Source organism: Heterocephalus glaber, unplaced genomic scaffold (genome assembly GCF_053883595.1).
Source record: "Heterocephalus glaber isolate CG9 unplaced genomic scaffold, H.glaber_assembly_v1.0 deba00000621, whole genome shotgun sequence".
Lineage (NCBI taxonomy): Eukaryota > Metazoa > Chordata > Mammalia > Rodentia > Bathyergidae > Heterocephalus > Heterocephalus glaber.
The window spans coordinates 16971097-16985460 of record NW_028258153.1 but is presented as its reverse complement, the minus strand read 5'-3'; the positions used below and the strand labels follow the sequence as shown (position 1 = coordinate 16985460).

Genomic DNA, 14364 nt, shown 5'->3' with positions numbered 1-14364 from the left:
TGGGTGTATGTTCATTATATTTAAGGAATGATTGCACATGTAACAGATAATTGCTGTGAAGACCCTATTGCAGTATCTTTGACATCTTTGAGAACTCAGCTTTAAAATAACTGAGTACATTTCTTTTTTCCTGGTTATCTAATCAGCACCCTTAAAGGATGTTACCTCAGTGAATTGGCAAGACGTACCATCCCCAGATCCTGGCATTGTAGGCCTCAGGCAGAGCAGCTAGAACTGTGAAGTATCGAAAAGAATGTGCATGTGTGACATCAGTGCTGCTCTTTTTTCCTTTAAAATTGGAATTTTAAAAATTCTACATGTGTTCTATTTGACTTTCCTAGGCCATTTCAAGATTGTGTGAAGACAAAGACTTGGGTAGAGCTGCAATACGAAGATCTTTGAGTGCTGACAATTTCATTGGTGTTCAGCGCTCTAATGCTATCCTCTCTTAAGAGGGAGAAATGAAGGATAATAAAATCATGAACCCCTCATCCATAGACTGGAGAAATACCACCTCTCCTGCTCAAAAACCAGCAAAGTTAGTATTTTCACCAAAAGGAAAGACCCTGAATTCAAGAGACTCCTGGACAATGATAGTTGCACTCCATAGAGAGAATGGGATTTTGTCAAAGCAACAACACACCTTCTGTCTTTCTTAATGTAAACAGTTAAAAAAAAAAAATCACTCCAAAGCAGAAGCTCCCGACTCACACAGAAATACCTGCTTAATTTGTAGGCCAATAGCTGTGAAATGTGTGAGGTTTTTTTAAATTACTACTTTAAATTTTTAGACTTTAAAGACACTAACAATGTAACTTTGATGTGTTTCCTGTTACCCCTGTCCATATTGCTGCATATGCCTTCAGAATCAATGGAGTATTACCATTAAATCATGGGGCTCTTTTTTTTTTTTTTCCAATTACACAGTACTGGAAACAGAACCCAGGGCCTAGCCATGTGCTGGGCAAGCTCTCTAGCTCTCTGCCACTAAGCTACAACACCCAGCCAAAAACATGAGACTCAACACTCATGAAGCCACTTAGAAGTAGATGGTAGCATTGCTAGGTTATTAAAGGTTCTCCCTTTCTCCTGTACCATGGAAGCTGCTAGTCATTATTGGCAGTCAGTTTAAGACGTTCACACTCAGTTGAACAACTGGCGGTACTTGCATGACTGTCCCGTTGGGCGGCTTGTACCACTGGTGGTAGAAATGATAGTTATGCATGGGACAATCCTGCAAATATCACCAGTGGTGATTCAAGCCACTCAGCAGCGAGACATACAAATTAGGGCCTTGTTGTGAACATGTTAAACCAAAAAATCTGCTGGATAACACTTGCCATTCGTAATCTTTGCAAGCACTACTTACTAGCATCTTGGCACGTTTGAGGTCACAAAAAGATACCAGTTATTGACTGTCTACACTGAATGGGTCTACATCTCTTGTCAGCTATTAATGGTGCCTCTCATTTTCTGATCATTTTCCGCTTGTTAAATGTATTAAAAGATACAGTAAGTCCCTGACTTAACATTTGAGTTGCAACCTTTTCACAGGTTACTGTATAAGACTCACTTTGGGGGATGGGGATTTAGCTCAGTGGTGCTCGCATCTTTACAAGTGCAAGGTCCTGAGTTCGATCCCCAGTACCCCCCCCACACACACAAAAAAAATCACCTCACTTTGTCAGCTTATGAATGAATCCAATTTACGAACAATTCTCCTGGAACAGAAATCGTTCCTAAGTTGGGGACTTACTGTATTTCCATAATGCCAACCCACATGGTGTACTGATAAATAGCAGATAGTAAGATACAAAGTGTCCAAAAGTTTGTGTAATATGTGTATACAGTAGTAATGTGCTTCGGCCGTCCATGGCACTGCAGCAGGAGTATAAACACTACAAACGTATGCAAAACATGATTTGAAAGTTTTAATTTTATAAATATGTACTATTTGCCTTTTGTTTGTTCCAGTCTCTTACAAATGTCTGCCTCCGGTGCCCTTGGCCAGCCGAGTGCGGCAGTGGTGAGTCAGACTGACTTGGATGTGCATCTTGGCTTTGAGCCATTAGAACTTTCAAATGATGTTATATAACTTTGTGGTGCCTACACTTCTATTGGTATGGGTACCAAAGCTTAAAATTACACTCATTTGGGGGATACTTTCTTTCTCTACAGAACTGTCCTCAATCTTCAAAGTAGTCCTTTCACAGCTGTGCTCTATCTGCTTTGATCACCTAATTTTTTTCCTGTGGGTTTGGTAGATTATGAAGAACAGTGTTAATTCACATGTGGTAAATGCAAAGAAATTGGACTTGATAGCAGGTGATAGTGCATCTTTCTTTTAAAAATCTCCACGTTAAATCTGAATAAAGGAGCCCTGTTTCAAGACCTATTTGAAAGAACTTAAAATGAACCTTAGGAACACTTCACAATTTAAAGGGCAGAGAGTAATTTTAGCAGATTTACAATGTTACCTAAATGTGAAGTATTAAAGATTAGTGTTTCCAGTTACACAAAGTCTATTTCTCTTAACCTTCTCAAGTGTAATTCTAGGTTTTTTGGTTTTTGTTTTGTTTTGAGACAGGGTCTCACTATCTAGCCCAGGCTGGCCTCAAACTCAACTTTGATCCTCCTGCCTCAGCCTCGAAAGTGCTGGGATTACAGGCGTGCAGTACCACGCCAGTTAATCCTAGGAATCTTGCCTGTAAACACAGCCCTTCTGGGCAAGGAATACTTCCTCTCAGCGTAGCAGAGCTTCACATTTTACATTGAGTGCTTCAGGTTCCATCATTTTTTTAAGACATAAATGATTAAGTAATGGCATATGACATATTACAAAAGAATTGTTCATGGAGTGTCAAGCTTGGAGATTTAAGTATTGATTTTATTTCAAAAAGAATGCTACAACTTAATGTGGTTTTTTTCATGTTTATATTAAAAGAAAATCTAATAAACTCTATTTTAATTAAAACACGGCTAGTGTGTTTATAATACTTCCTCTGTTCACATAACATTACATCTGTTCAGAATTTAAACATTTTATGTTGGTCCTGATGGGTTTTAAAGCATTTTCAGACTGACCCTACTAAAGCTGGTTTGATCCATTCCTCTAAGGTGTAATAATAAATTTCTTTTACTTAAGTGCTTTTCCACCTAAAAAGATAATTACACTCAAAGTCACTGTCTGGTCACAATACTTTTGCTGACATAGTACACTAGATGGCATCTTTCAAAGTACAATTAGGTAAAACATCAGAGAAAGAAGTGACAGGAATAGTGTAGAATTAGAATTTGAAGTTTCAGTTATATGGGAAAGAAAATGAAGGAACAGGAACTAGATTTGGACTTACTGTACAGAGGGAAGCATACAACTTGACCACACTGTTAAGCTGCTTTTGAGTAATTGGGCTGCCCAGGTTCAGTAATTTTCAGTCCTGACAGTATTGTTACGTATTCATCCATTTGTAATTTTTTTCAGTATAGTTCAATCTTTAAATGACTAATCATTTTCTTGATACATTCCTGATTAGGATAAATGACCTGACTGGATTTATAAGGAAAAAATTATAAAGTCAGTATAAGATGATTTGAGCCCTGTGTCAACCATTAAACAGAAGAGCTGAAATTGGAGTTTTAAAAAACTATTTGGGAGCAGCACACTAGACATGGACCTGTAAATTCAGAATATCACTAAAAACTGCTGTTCCCCATTTGGCCTTAACTCTAGAAGGCGGAACAGCACTTCTGAAAATGGGATATTGGGTCAACTTCAGGTCATATAAACAGCACTAGAACTAAGTTCTCTAATGTCATGGGACATGGAAACCAAGTTGCTAGTTGGGTGGCAAGTGGCAGTCTTTTCAAGGTTCTCTAATGGGAAGATTATAAAATGCAGTACCTGCCTGGATTCAAATTCATTTTGGGGATTTGAGGGTTTTTTTGTTTTGTTCTGTTTTGTTTTGGCAGTACCTGGGATCAAACTCAGGACCTTGAGCTTTCGAGGCAGGCACGGTGGCACTGAGGTAAATCCCCAGCCTGAGGTTTTGTTTTTTAATGTTGTAAAAAAGACCTCAAAATTTAACTGAACTTTTAACATCTTCATTGGCTAGAAGAGCCAAAGATTTGAAATGTTTAAAACCAATGAAGCCCATTTTTCAGGTCCAAAATATGGTTGCCTGCTAGGAATTTCATGTGGTGCCAGTATGACTCTTCCGCACTCCCTTTAGGGACAGGATCTTACCTTGTAGCCTGCATTGGCTTCAAACTCAGGATCCTCCTGCCTTAAACCTGAATGCTGGGGTTATAGGCATACATCAGGCTCCCATTTCTTCTCATGTACCTCCATATGTCCTCGAGTTACTGAAATCCAATAGCACTTAGTCCTGCTTTATAGCAACTTGATTTAGTTCTACAGCTCTACAGTATTCTCCCTGGCTTAAAGCTTATATTAACCGCAAAACATTCTTCATTTTGTATTCAGGTTAGGCAGTGTTTTTGGAAACTAGCTACCATATGCGGGCCAGCTCAGTCACCTTTCACTACCCAACCCTTCTCACTAGCCACATTTAGGATGAGTGGCCACTGTCCTGTCACCCAGAAGTTGCATTCTTGAGTATAGAACGACTTGGAAAAGCACCAAACAGCTAGCAGAGAAATAGCCCAGGTAAGTGCTAGTTTCAGTCTTTAGTGTAGTACCTGTTTCCCCAATCTGGTTTCTAAGGCAATTTCCACTGAACTGTTTTAAGTGGGTTTGGCAAGTAAGAACTTGGACATACTGTGAGATAAATTTTAGGAATATCAATTTGAATCTGTATAAGGACAACTGGGAATGTGAAATCATAAAAGAGGACTGAATCCTGAGTCCGGCGGTGGTGGTGGTGGTGGTGGTGGGCGGGGGTAATATGCTAAAGGGACGGGTTGGGTGACTTACACCTGTTGTAAGGCCTAAGCAGTTGAATGGGATTAGAGAAATTTGGTGATAGGCTCAGAGCCTAAATCCTCAGTGAGATAATCAGTAGTATCTGCTTCAAAAGACCTCAAAGGATACCCCAAATTAGTTCTCTAGCATTAAAAAACTTGCTTCATGTTTCTTCTCTCAGTTCTATAGCCCTTTACCTGTAACCCCAAGGTGGTGGCTTCTGAATCTCCTCAGTACGAGGACTGACTCCCCATCAAGGCAGAGCTCTAGTGTGACTCCACCTTCCATCAGCACTTTGCTGGAAGCTACTGACCAACATGGCAGTGCTTAATGTAGGTCGCTGTGACCACTTCCAAAGCAGGAATATGAGGTTGGAGGAAACACAGGTTTTATTTATGGCAGTGCTGGGGATTGAAGCCAGGGCCTCTGCACTGAGCTACAGCCCTACCCGTTTTTATTTTTTGAGATAGGGTCCAACTGCTAAACTGTCCAGGCTGGGCTTGAGCTTGTGATCCTCCTTCCTCAAGTGCTGGGATTACAGGCCTGCCCTAGCAGAAATACAGGTTTTACATGTGGCACAGGCTCACTAGACCCCAGTGATCCATGCTGCCCACCTATTTTAGCTCTGCTGTGTTCCTGAAAGCAGCTTTTCCCAGCCTACTGTGCTTAGCAGTCTGCTGACCTCACAATCCTTGGTATTACATCTTCAGTCTAGGCCGAGAACTAGGCAGCATCTTACTTTCCAACATCTAGTAGTTCATCTAGCATTAGATGCCTGTTTCTAAATTAACCCCCTCCATTTCTACAACTCAAAACTATTCGTCTCCACCAATTCTCTTATGCTTTAAAACTGCTTTCATCTCCCTGGCTTGAGGATGGGACAAATTCAAGTTTTAGTTCTTTTTAAGTATTCCAGTTTTTCTTACGATGTGGTTCTCAGATCACCTGCCTCTCATCAACTGAAATTAGAAACTTTTCTAATGCAATGGATTGGATCCTAAAACAGGCAAGAACATTAGGAAATCTGATGGCATCGGGAGTTAACAGTAACGTGCCAACACTGACTTCATAGTTACAACAAATGTACTGTGTGTAAGATGTTAACATTAGGGGCACACAAGAACTCCGATTAATTTTTGCAACTTAAAATTTTGGAGTAATTTTAATTTACGAAAAATCTAAATTTAAAAGTTTAAAATCTCTGGGGTCCCACAGCTACTGAAGCTCAATTTCTGAGGCTGAAAGCAGAAGTGATTTTTACCCAAACTAAACCTTAGCTCTCAGTTTCCTTTCCATTCCTGAACAGCTGCTGCCTCCTTGCTTTACTTACTTTAACCTGATTTAATCTTCTAACACGTTTATGATGGAGCCGTTAATTCATGTCTTGCTGCCAGGCAGCTTGAACGACCACCAGTAGTACATGTATGACTGTCTTGAGTTGCATGGGACAATCCCATGTGTGGTACGAGCTGCCCAATGGAATAGTCATGTATGTACCACCCACCGGTGGCTCAAGCCAGTGGGAACATGTTACATATTCTGAACGCTGAGATATACTGTCACTACTATTCTTACCCCTTTTCACAGATGAAAGCAGTGAACTCCAAAGACATAGTGTTTGTGATCACAGCCAGTGAACAGCGGAGCTGGGAGCTGACAGTCTGCTTCCCAATCTACACAAAACCATTCCGCCTCTCAACTCTGTCTCATGACAAACTAAAGAGCTCTGTAACTAAATCACTGAAAGCAGCACTATTGCCAGTATATCATCCCAGGACCAACTTTCTAAAGTCCCCTTGCTCCTGCTGGTGACTGCCCTTTGCCTTTTTCATTGAAGCAAGCAAAGGACTGTCAATGATAGTCCTCTATGTGGCAGGTGCAGCTGCCCTGTCAGCATTCTGCTCAGCCACTGCCCTACCTCCAGTACCACAGCACTCTCTTTGACAGTTACATGTTCACATGCTGTCATTCACCTCTGAGTGGACTGTGCTGTCCCCTTTCTACACTTTAAATTCCTGATTATCCATGTTTTCCTACACTTTCCCAGAGCATTGCCTCAGAGCACTGCTGGAGAAAGAACACTGACAATACCAAGCATTAAAATGAGAGGGAGTTTGGTACACTGATGGCTAATGTGCATTTGGCAAAGCCACCATCAGTGGAATGTGGCCTGGTGATAGTATTCAGCCTTACTGAGCATTTCTCCAGATGAACAGGGAAGTGTTGACTTTAAATCCACTTCTGTCCCCCTTCTGGGCTCCCTCAATACCTGGTGCGGATCCAACCCCTACCCCTACCCAGACACACAGCACACACCGTCTGTCCACACAGACTCGGTGCAGACAGGCTTGACAGAACAGAACACAACTGGGCAGTGTCTGTACTTCCATGGGGCATCCTTCATTTCTTCAAGTGAATAATGAAACAATCACAGGATCAGTAGGAGAAACCTAGGAATATAGTCAAGTAAAACATGATTTAATTAGTTCTGCTTCTGGTGATTGGGATTAGCCCGATTTAACTTATTAATAAAAAATTTGCTGTTTATATTTAACTACATCTGAGAAATCTGACAAAGTTAGAATCCACATCTCTTCAGGTAATCTTAGAAAGCAGTGTCTCTCCACTAAAAACAAGGAGAAAAAATTTCTACAGCACCTTTTAATTTTCTTTACCATTGCTTTAATGCATTTTTAAAAGTTATCTACATTAATTGGGAACAAAGAAACAAAAATAGACATTTCTTTGTTTTTCATAAATAACTAATCTCCATATTTGATAAAAATCTCAAACCATTATTTTACCTTCCCACAAATATAATACATATAAAATTTCTCTGAACTAGTAAGGTCGACAAGTATCTTGAGACCAACATAACCACAGATGATCGTTGTGCTACTGACTTCCAGGAACGGAACAAAAGAAAATAAAACCTTATCAAGATGCTCTGGGTTTCATTAGCATTATGGATTCAGAATTATAATCATTTGCCAGGAATAATTTATAGATTCGAGTTGATTGTCTACAAATAAAATATTGCTGGCTTGCAAGTTTTGGCAGAGTTGCCCGTGACTGTGCTGGGTGGGATAGGCACTGTACATACATGAAACCATAAAAAGTATCGAATGCCCTGGACTCCAGCTACTGACTCTGTATGTGCCTCATCTGGCTCAGTAATAGATTCACCTGCACCAAACCCGTATCAAAAGTCACTAAATATCTCATATATATAATATATATTATGTATATATACACCAGTGAAACATACACATTATACATAGTTTGTAACAATATGAAGTAATATTGTTATAAATGATGTACCACAGACACACATTATCCTGGCTGAAAGAAATCCTGTCATTGTCATCAAGCTGCTAGAAGCTTCTGAGTTTTGAGTCAGGTTGGTTACTTACATCCTGCCTACTTTCACCCTTCTTTAATGTCTTGGCAGCTTTTTCTTGCGGAACCATCCTCCCCAACCCAGGCGTCTCCCTTCCCCAGGATCACTTGATTGGCCTTTGGAGACAAGAAAGGGCACACAGAGGGAGCAGGCCATTCTTAGCTGCCGTACCTCACACCTGCCTAGATTTGTGATGTGCTCCGTCCGTTTGCCACATTCGGTGTTAGAAAGCAGTTATTCAAAGCTTTCTCCCTCCTTTCCCCCTTGGTCTTTCTGTAGCACACAAAAGTGAAAGAAGCTTCTTAGCAGGGGTAGCAGTTCATTAAAATATACAACTGCGCTTCCTAGCTCTGGGGTTCCCATTCTGTACTGGAGAGTGCAGGTCACGGATGCCGCTATGAAGGTGCCGTGTGTGATCCGTGAGGTTTTCTCCTGGCAGCCTGTGTCAAGATTAGTGCGGCCCTGGCCCAGGAGGGGACAGCCTAATGAATACCAACTTTGAAACAGTGCTGTCGGCACATTATTTCAGCTTGCACATGCACACAATTACGCACAACACATACTCACAGGCCATGGCCACTGGCGGTGGTCACGTGAAAATCTGACAGAATAACCAGTAAGGCACCAAGAAAAATGATTTCCAGCCAATTCAGACATCTTCAAAATGTGAGGAGGGAAATAATATACATTTTAAGGACTTCTTACAATGTGGCCACCTGAGTCCTGGAGGTGCCATTATTCCTTGTGAAAATCTTTAGAATATTCACCCCCCGACCTAAGGAGGCAGTGCTTCAAACTGAACAGCCACAGGGCAGCCTGGAAAAGACATCTGAGACAAAAGTGGACCCTGAGTCCTCTTCAACTTCGTGAGGCTGCCTAGGAAGAAGTAGCTGAACTCCCCCACAGCCTTTCATTTTTTAGTTGTTTTTTATGAGTCTGATTTGTCTTCACAACAAAAATGCAGAGTGGAGGAAAGTATGTGACCGAAAGCGGGGAGTGGTTATAAATAAATGCAACTTCTCTCCCTGGTAGGGTCAAGGTGGCTATTAGTAAGACTCGAGGGAAGCAGGTGGGCTGGATCTGTCTTTTAGGGAATGAGAAAAGAAGGAAAGTAGAGGTGAGGAGAGAAATGACATGAAAAGGTGCCTCTGAAACTGGACCCCCCCAAAGCATTACCTAGCTCACCATCTCATTTTAAAGTAAAGAAAAAGCAGGAAGTGGGGCCAGCCCATGTCAGGCACAATGACCAAAGGGAAGGAAGACTAAGGGAGACAACAGGTCAAGGTGATCGGGAATAGGAGAGGAGCTGGGGCCTGGGAGTCTATTGCTAGGTTCTAGGAAGAGGCTTCCAGATACACAGAAGGATAAGATACGCACAAAGCTCTGCAGCTATGGCTGCTGGGTTTTGTGAAATCCACTGAAGCTTTAATTTTGGTCAGAGGATGAGCTGTTTTTTAAGAAATGTGGACAGCCCTTGAAAGGCCTTCAAACTACTAAGATTCTCCTCAACAGCTAAGTATTTAAATTCCCGTTTATCTACTCAACACCCATGCAGTAATATTAGTCGAGGCTGAAATTTAACTTTTCCAACTTTGATGCAAATGAAGCTCAAGTGCCAAGATTCCGGTTATTTGCCTAGCAATGACTTTGGCCATTTTAGCTCCTTCAATTCAGTCCCCATGCGGTCCCAGTCTCTGGTGTTTGATGCACTGTCACCCTCCCCCAGCCATGGCCTCACTCTTCATCAGTGAACCTTTAAACAGATTAGAAAAGCAAACAGAACTTTCTAATGGCAAAGAAACCTGTGTGCATGTGTGTATATTCATCAGTGTATAAGCTTTCATACATGCAGGAAGGAATGTTAAACAGATGAGGAAAGCAGTGTGTGTGCGTGCGCGCGCACTCAGCAATACATGGGCTTTCTCAGAAGAGGAGGAAAAGGAACAAAAAAGCAGGGGAGGAAAGAGCTTTCCTCTCACAGCAACATTAACTGATTCATATCTGAGAGCTTACTCAGGGATGTTATGGGTTTCAGTTGTTTTCAGATTGCAGAGTTCGGTCTTGCTGCTCTGGGGACATCTGGCTCCAAACCAGCGGAGTCCAGGGTCACACACTTGTTTTCTCTCAGAGCAGCCACAGTCTATTCACAGGTAGCTAGCGCCCTTCCCCAGTCTAAGCGCTGGGGGTGGGTGTGGTTTCTAATCACAGCTCTCCAGGAGAGGAGGAATAAGAAAAGCAAAAAGGCTGTTTAACATGATAAAGGAGGTGTGTGTGGGGGGGGGAGCAGATAAGAGAAGCATTGGAAATGTACTTTAATTACTGGAAGCATATCCGTTTTAGTCCTTCAGCTCAAAAGGGAGCCCCCTTTACGGATGATCCCTAAGTACTTTAAGAAGGGAATGGGTTTACTTTCCTCAAAATTCTAACACAAGCTCCCTAGGCAAAGTTAAGGATGTAGGCGAAATCCTTAGGCGCTCCCTACCCCTGTCACTTTGGGGAGGTCCTGACCACATTAGGCTCTGCCTCCCAAGAGGTCTGGGGATAAACACAGGAAGAAGCAGCTGGCTTCAAAGCACCTTGGACACTGTAAGCAGTGGAAGAAAAAGATACTCCATACCTTCCCAGTCACAGCAACCCAAATTTTCACTGTTCACATTTAAAAAAAAGTCACAGGTATATTTTCTCATTTTAGACCACACAGTTCAAAGAAATCTGAACCACGTGGGAACTCATTACAATGCCAACTTTAGGATTGTAACCCCTACCCCCTGCAAGCAAAGGTAAATTGTGTTGCCAAAATGCAACAGTTAAAAATTAAGAAAAATACATATAAATTAAGAGGGTTCCTGTAAAGAAAGCAGTAAGAAACGCAAAACAACACGCGTGAGCTGAGCCACTCCTAGACCCGAAATCCTTGGAGAAGGCCCCAAGCTACGCGGGGAGGGTGCATCAGCACCACGAAGGTAAACAGAAGTGACCTTCGAAAAGCTACCTAGCCAGCCGCTCCCCCTCGGTTCCCAGGAAGGCTCCCCGGCCAGAGCCTCCTATACAGGGCCTCCTATACGTGGGACAAGGACACCTGCTTGTGGTAGGCAGCGGTGGGGCCCGATGGCCCGGTCCTGCCCGTGAGAGTCGCGCTCGCCTCGTAGTCCCCCACGGCCACGGCGCCGCCGCTCTTGTGCGCACGCCTCGGACGGCAGCAGCAGCGGCTGGTGAAGCGGCGCCACGACTCCACTGTCTTGCCGGACCAGATCCAGACGCCTGATGTGATACCCACCACGAGGCACATGAAGTACTTGAGCATGAGCACCCAGTACTCAGGCTTGGCGCGCGGCTGGCTGGTGTCGCGGCCAGGGCATGAGCAGGTGAGTGCCGCCTCCCAGCTCTCGCGGTAGTGCTGCTCGTACAGGTAGCAGATGACCACGATGCTGGCAGGCACTGTATAGAGCAGCGTGAAGATGCCAATGCGGATCATGAGCTTCTCTAGTTTGTCCGTCTTGGTACCACCCTGCTTGATGACACTGCGAATGCGGAAGAGTGACACGAAGCCCGCCAGGAGGAAGAGCGTGCCCACCAGCAGGTAGAGCACCAGCGGGCCCAGGACGAAGCCGCGCAGTGAGTTCAGGTTCTGGTTGCCCACGTAGCAGATGCCAGCCACGGGGTCTCCGTCCACGGAGCTCAGCGCCAGCGCCGTGATGGACTTGATGCTGGGGATGAGCCACGCGGCTAGGTGGAAGTACTGCGCGTAGCCTGCGATGGCCTCGTTGCCCCACTTCATGCCCGCAGCCAGGAACCAGGTGAGCGACAGAATGACCCACCAGATGGAGCTGGCCATGCCGAAGAAGTAGACGAGCAGGAAGACGACGGTGCACAGTGCGGGGCCTGTGGTCTCGTAGTGGATGTGGCTGTGCTCACGGCTGCAGGCGACGCTGGCATGACCCACAACCAGGCGCACCAAGAATCCCAGCGACACGCACAGGTAGCAGGCGGACAGGAAGATGATGGGGCGCTCGGGGTAGCGGAAGCGCTCCATGTCAATGAGGAAGGTGGCCACAGTGGTGGCGGTGGAGATAAAGCACAGCACTGACCACAGGCCGATCCAGAACGTGGCGAACGTGCGCTCGTCCGGGCTGAAGGATGGCTGGTAGCAGGGCACGGCGCAGTTGGGCACCTGGCCTGTCCGCACCTTGTTGTAGAGCGGGTGCGACTCCTTCAGGATGGGCACGAAAGGCTCGCGGCACGTGCACAGGGCAGGGCCCCCCGCGCTGCACTCGCCCCCGGAGGAGGGCGCCCCCGCCGGGCCGGGGACGGTGGGCTTGGGCGCTATGGACCTGGGGGGCGCCGTGGTGGCCTCGCTGCGGTTGTAATCCATGCACAGGACCTCAGCGTCGCGCCCCAGCACCGGGAGGCGGTCGCAGCTCATGCGCTCGGGCCAGGCAAAGCCGTACTGGCGCATGAGCGGCGAGCATCCGGCCTTGGCGCGCTCGCACACCGAGCGGCAGGGCGGCAGCGGCTTGTGGTAGTCCGGCAGACAGATGGGCGTGTACATGGAGCACAGGAAGAAGCGCAGGTCTGGTGAGCAGTGGATCTCAACCAGCGGCCAGAACTGGTGCACCTCCAGGCCCGCCTCGTCCTGCGTGTCGTGGTTGAACTGGTTGGGCATGTGCGTCAGGTTGTAGCCGATGCCACGGCACATGGGAACCGTGATTTCCTGGCACACCGGGGCCTTGGACGCGGCCGCCGCCCGGCCCACCAGCTGTGCCAGGAACAGCAGCAGCAGCGAGGGCGGCGCGCACGGGTCGGGCCGCGCCATCGCCCCCGCCCGGCCCCGGCCTCCCGTGCCCCTAGAGGGGCCCTCGCAGGCCGAGCAGTGCGGGGCTGCCCCCTCCCGGGCGCCTCGCGTGACGATGGGGCTGACAACCTGTTGGTTTCTTTTTCTCTTAAAGAAATCCGTCCAGAGACAAACTGCTTCAGGCAGGCACTGCGGCTCCTCGCCTGATAGGGCTGGGGAGGGACGGTCAGGCTCCGATCCCAGGGGAAGAACTCTTGCAAAAGAGAAGAAACACCGCGACCACAACTCTCAGAAGGGCGTCACGGCTGGGTCCCGGGGGCAAGGTTCCGATCTCCAGGCTACCCTTCTCCTTTCGTCCTTTCCACCCCCAGACCAAGTGCTCAGTCCCTAGCCCTCCCTCTCCCGGCCGGGCCTCGAGGTTCAGGGTGCTCGGCACCCCGGAAAGGGTCAGACTGAGGTAGGGGAAGGGAAGGTGCGAGCTCTCACCTCTGGGGATCCCGCCGAGAGGGCCGAAGTCCGCAGCCAGCCTGGCCCCGGGTCCCCCAGACACTCCGCTCAGAAACGCAATCCCAGGCGGGCGGGCGCGGGGAAAGTTTAGCGACAGGCTGGGTCCCCGCGGCGGCGACACATGCTAGCAGGTGGGGCGGCTCAGAGAGCGGGGCGCCCCCCGCGCGCGGCCGACGCAGGCCGGTCTCTCGCAGTCTCTTTCTCCGAGGCCCCCCGGCATGATCCGGGCGGAGCGGGGCAAGGGCAGGCCGTGGGGAGCCGGGTCCAGCCGGGCGCGGGGCGAGTGCGCTCCGCAGCACCTGGCAGGGGAAGGCGGTGAGCGGCTGGGACCCGAGCAGTCGGGGCTGTACGGTGAGCGCCTGCTGCAGCCGCTGCGTCCCGCCGCCGCTCGCCTCCTCCCCTGCAGGGGGCTCCGCGCTCCAGTGGACTCCTGGGGCTGTGGCGGTGCTCAGGACGAGCCCGGCTCGGCTCCTCCCCGCGCTCCGCACCCCTCCACCTCCCTCCCGTGAGCGCGGAGCAGCGCACAGCAGCAGCAAACTCCAGGCCGGGCCGACTGCCCTCGCGCTCCCGCCTGGGTCACCTGCTTCTAATGCCGGCCAAGAAGCCCCGCCCCTTCCCCGCCCCCGGGCTCCGAGTCCGCCCGGGGCTGCCGCGCCACGCTCTCGCTCGGCCCCGCCCACTGCCCCCAGGGCTCGGCCTCTCCCCTGGCACCCTCTGGCCCCGCCCGGAGCGGGCCATTGAACA

General features: G+C 47.4%; 2 protein-coding genes across 6 annotated transcripts in view; one reads left to right on the top strand and one right to left on the bottom strand.

Annotated features, from left to right (window-relative positions):
- Positions 1-12396, top strand: part of Ccnyl1 (cyclin Y like 1) — a 52575-nt gene extending 40179 nt beyond the window's left edge. For all 5 annotated transcript variants that reach the window (XM_004851148.3, XM_013074534.3, XM_004851146.3 and 2 more), the window contains one exon: positions 342-12396. In XM_004851148.3, coding sequence (XP_004851205.1) covers positions 342-452 — 111 coding nt within the window. In that variant the 3' untranslated portion in view covers positions 453-12396. The remainder of the gene's footprint in view (positions 1-341) is intronic.
- Positions 7301-14196, bottom strand: Fzd5 (frizzled class receptor 5). The gene is made up of 2 exons (XM_004851144.3): positions 13600-14196; positions 7301-13366 (listed from the first exon to the last, which is right to left on the bottom strand). Exon 2 carries the CDS (start codon positions 13132-13134, stop codon positions 11380-11382), a length of 1755 nt encoding a protein of 584 aa, XP_004851201.1. The 5' UTR covers positions 13135-13366; positions 13600-14196; the 3' UTR covers positions 7301-11379.
- Positions 14197-14364: the final 168 nt, after the last annotated feature.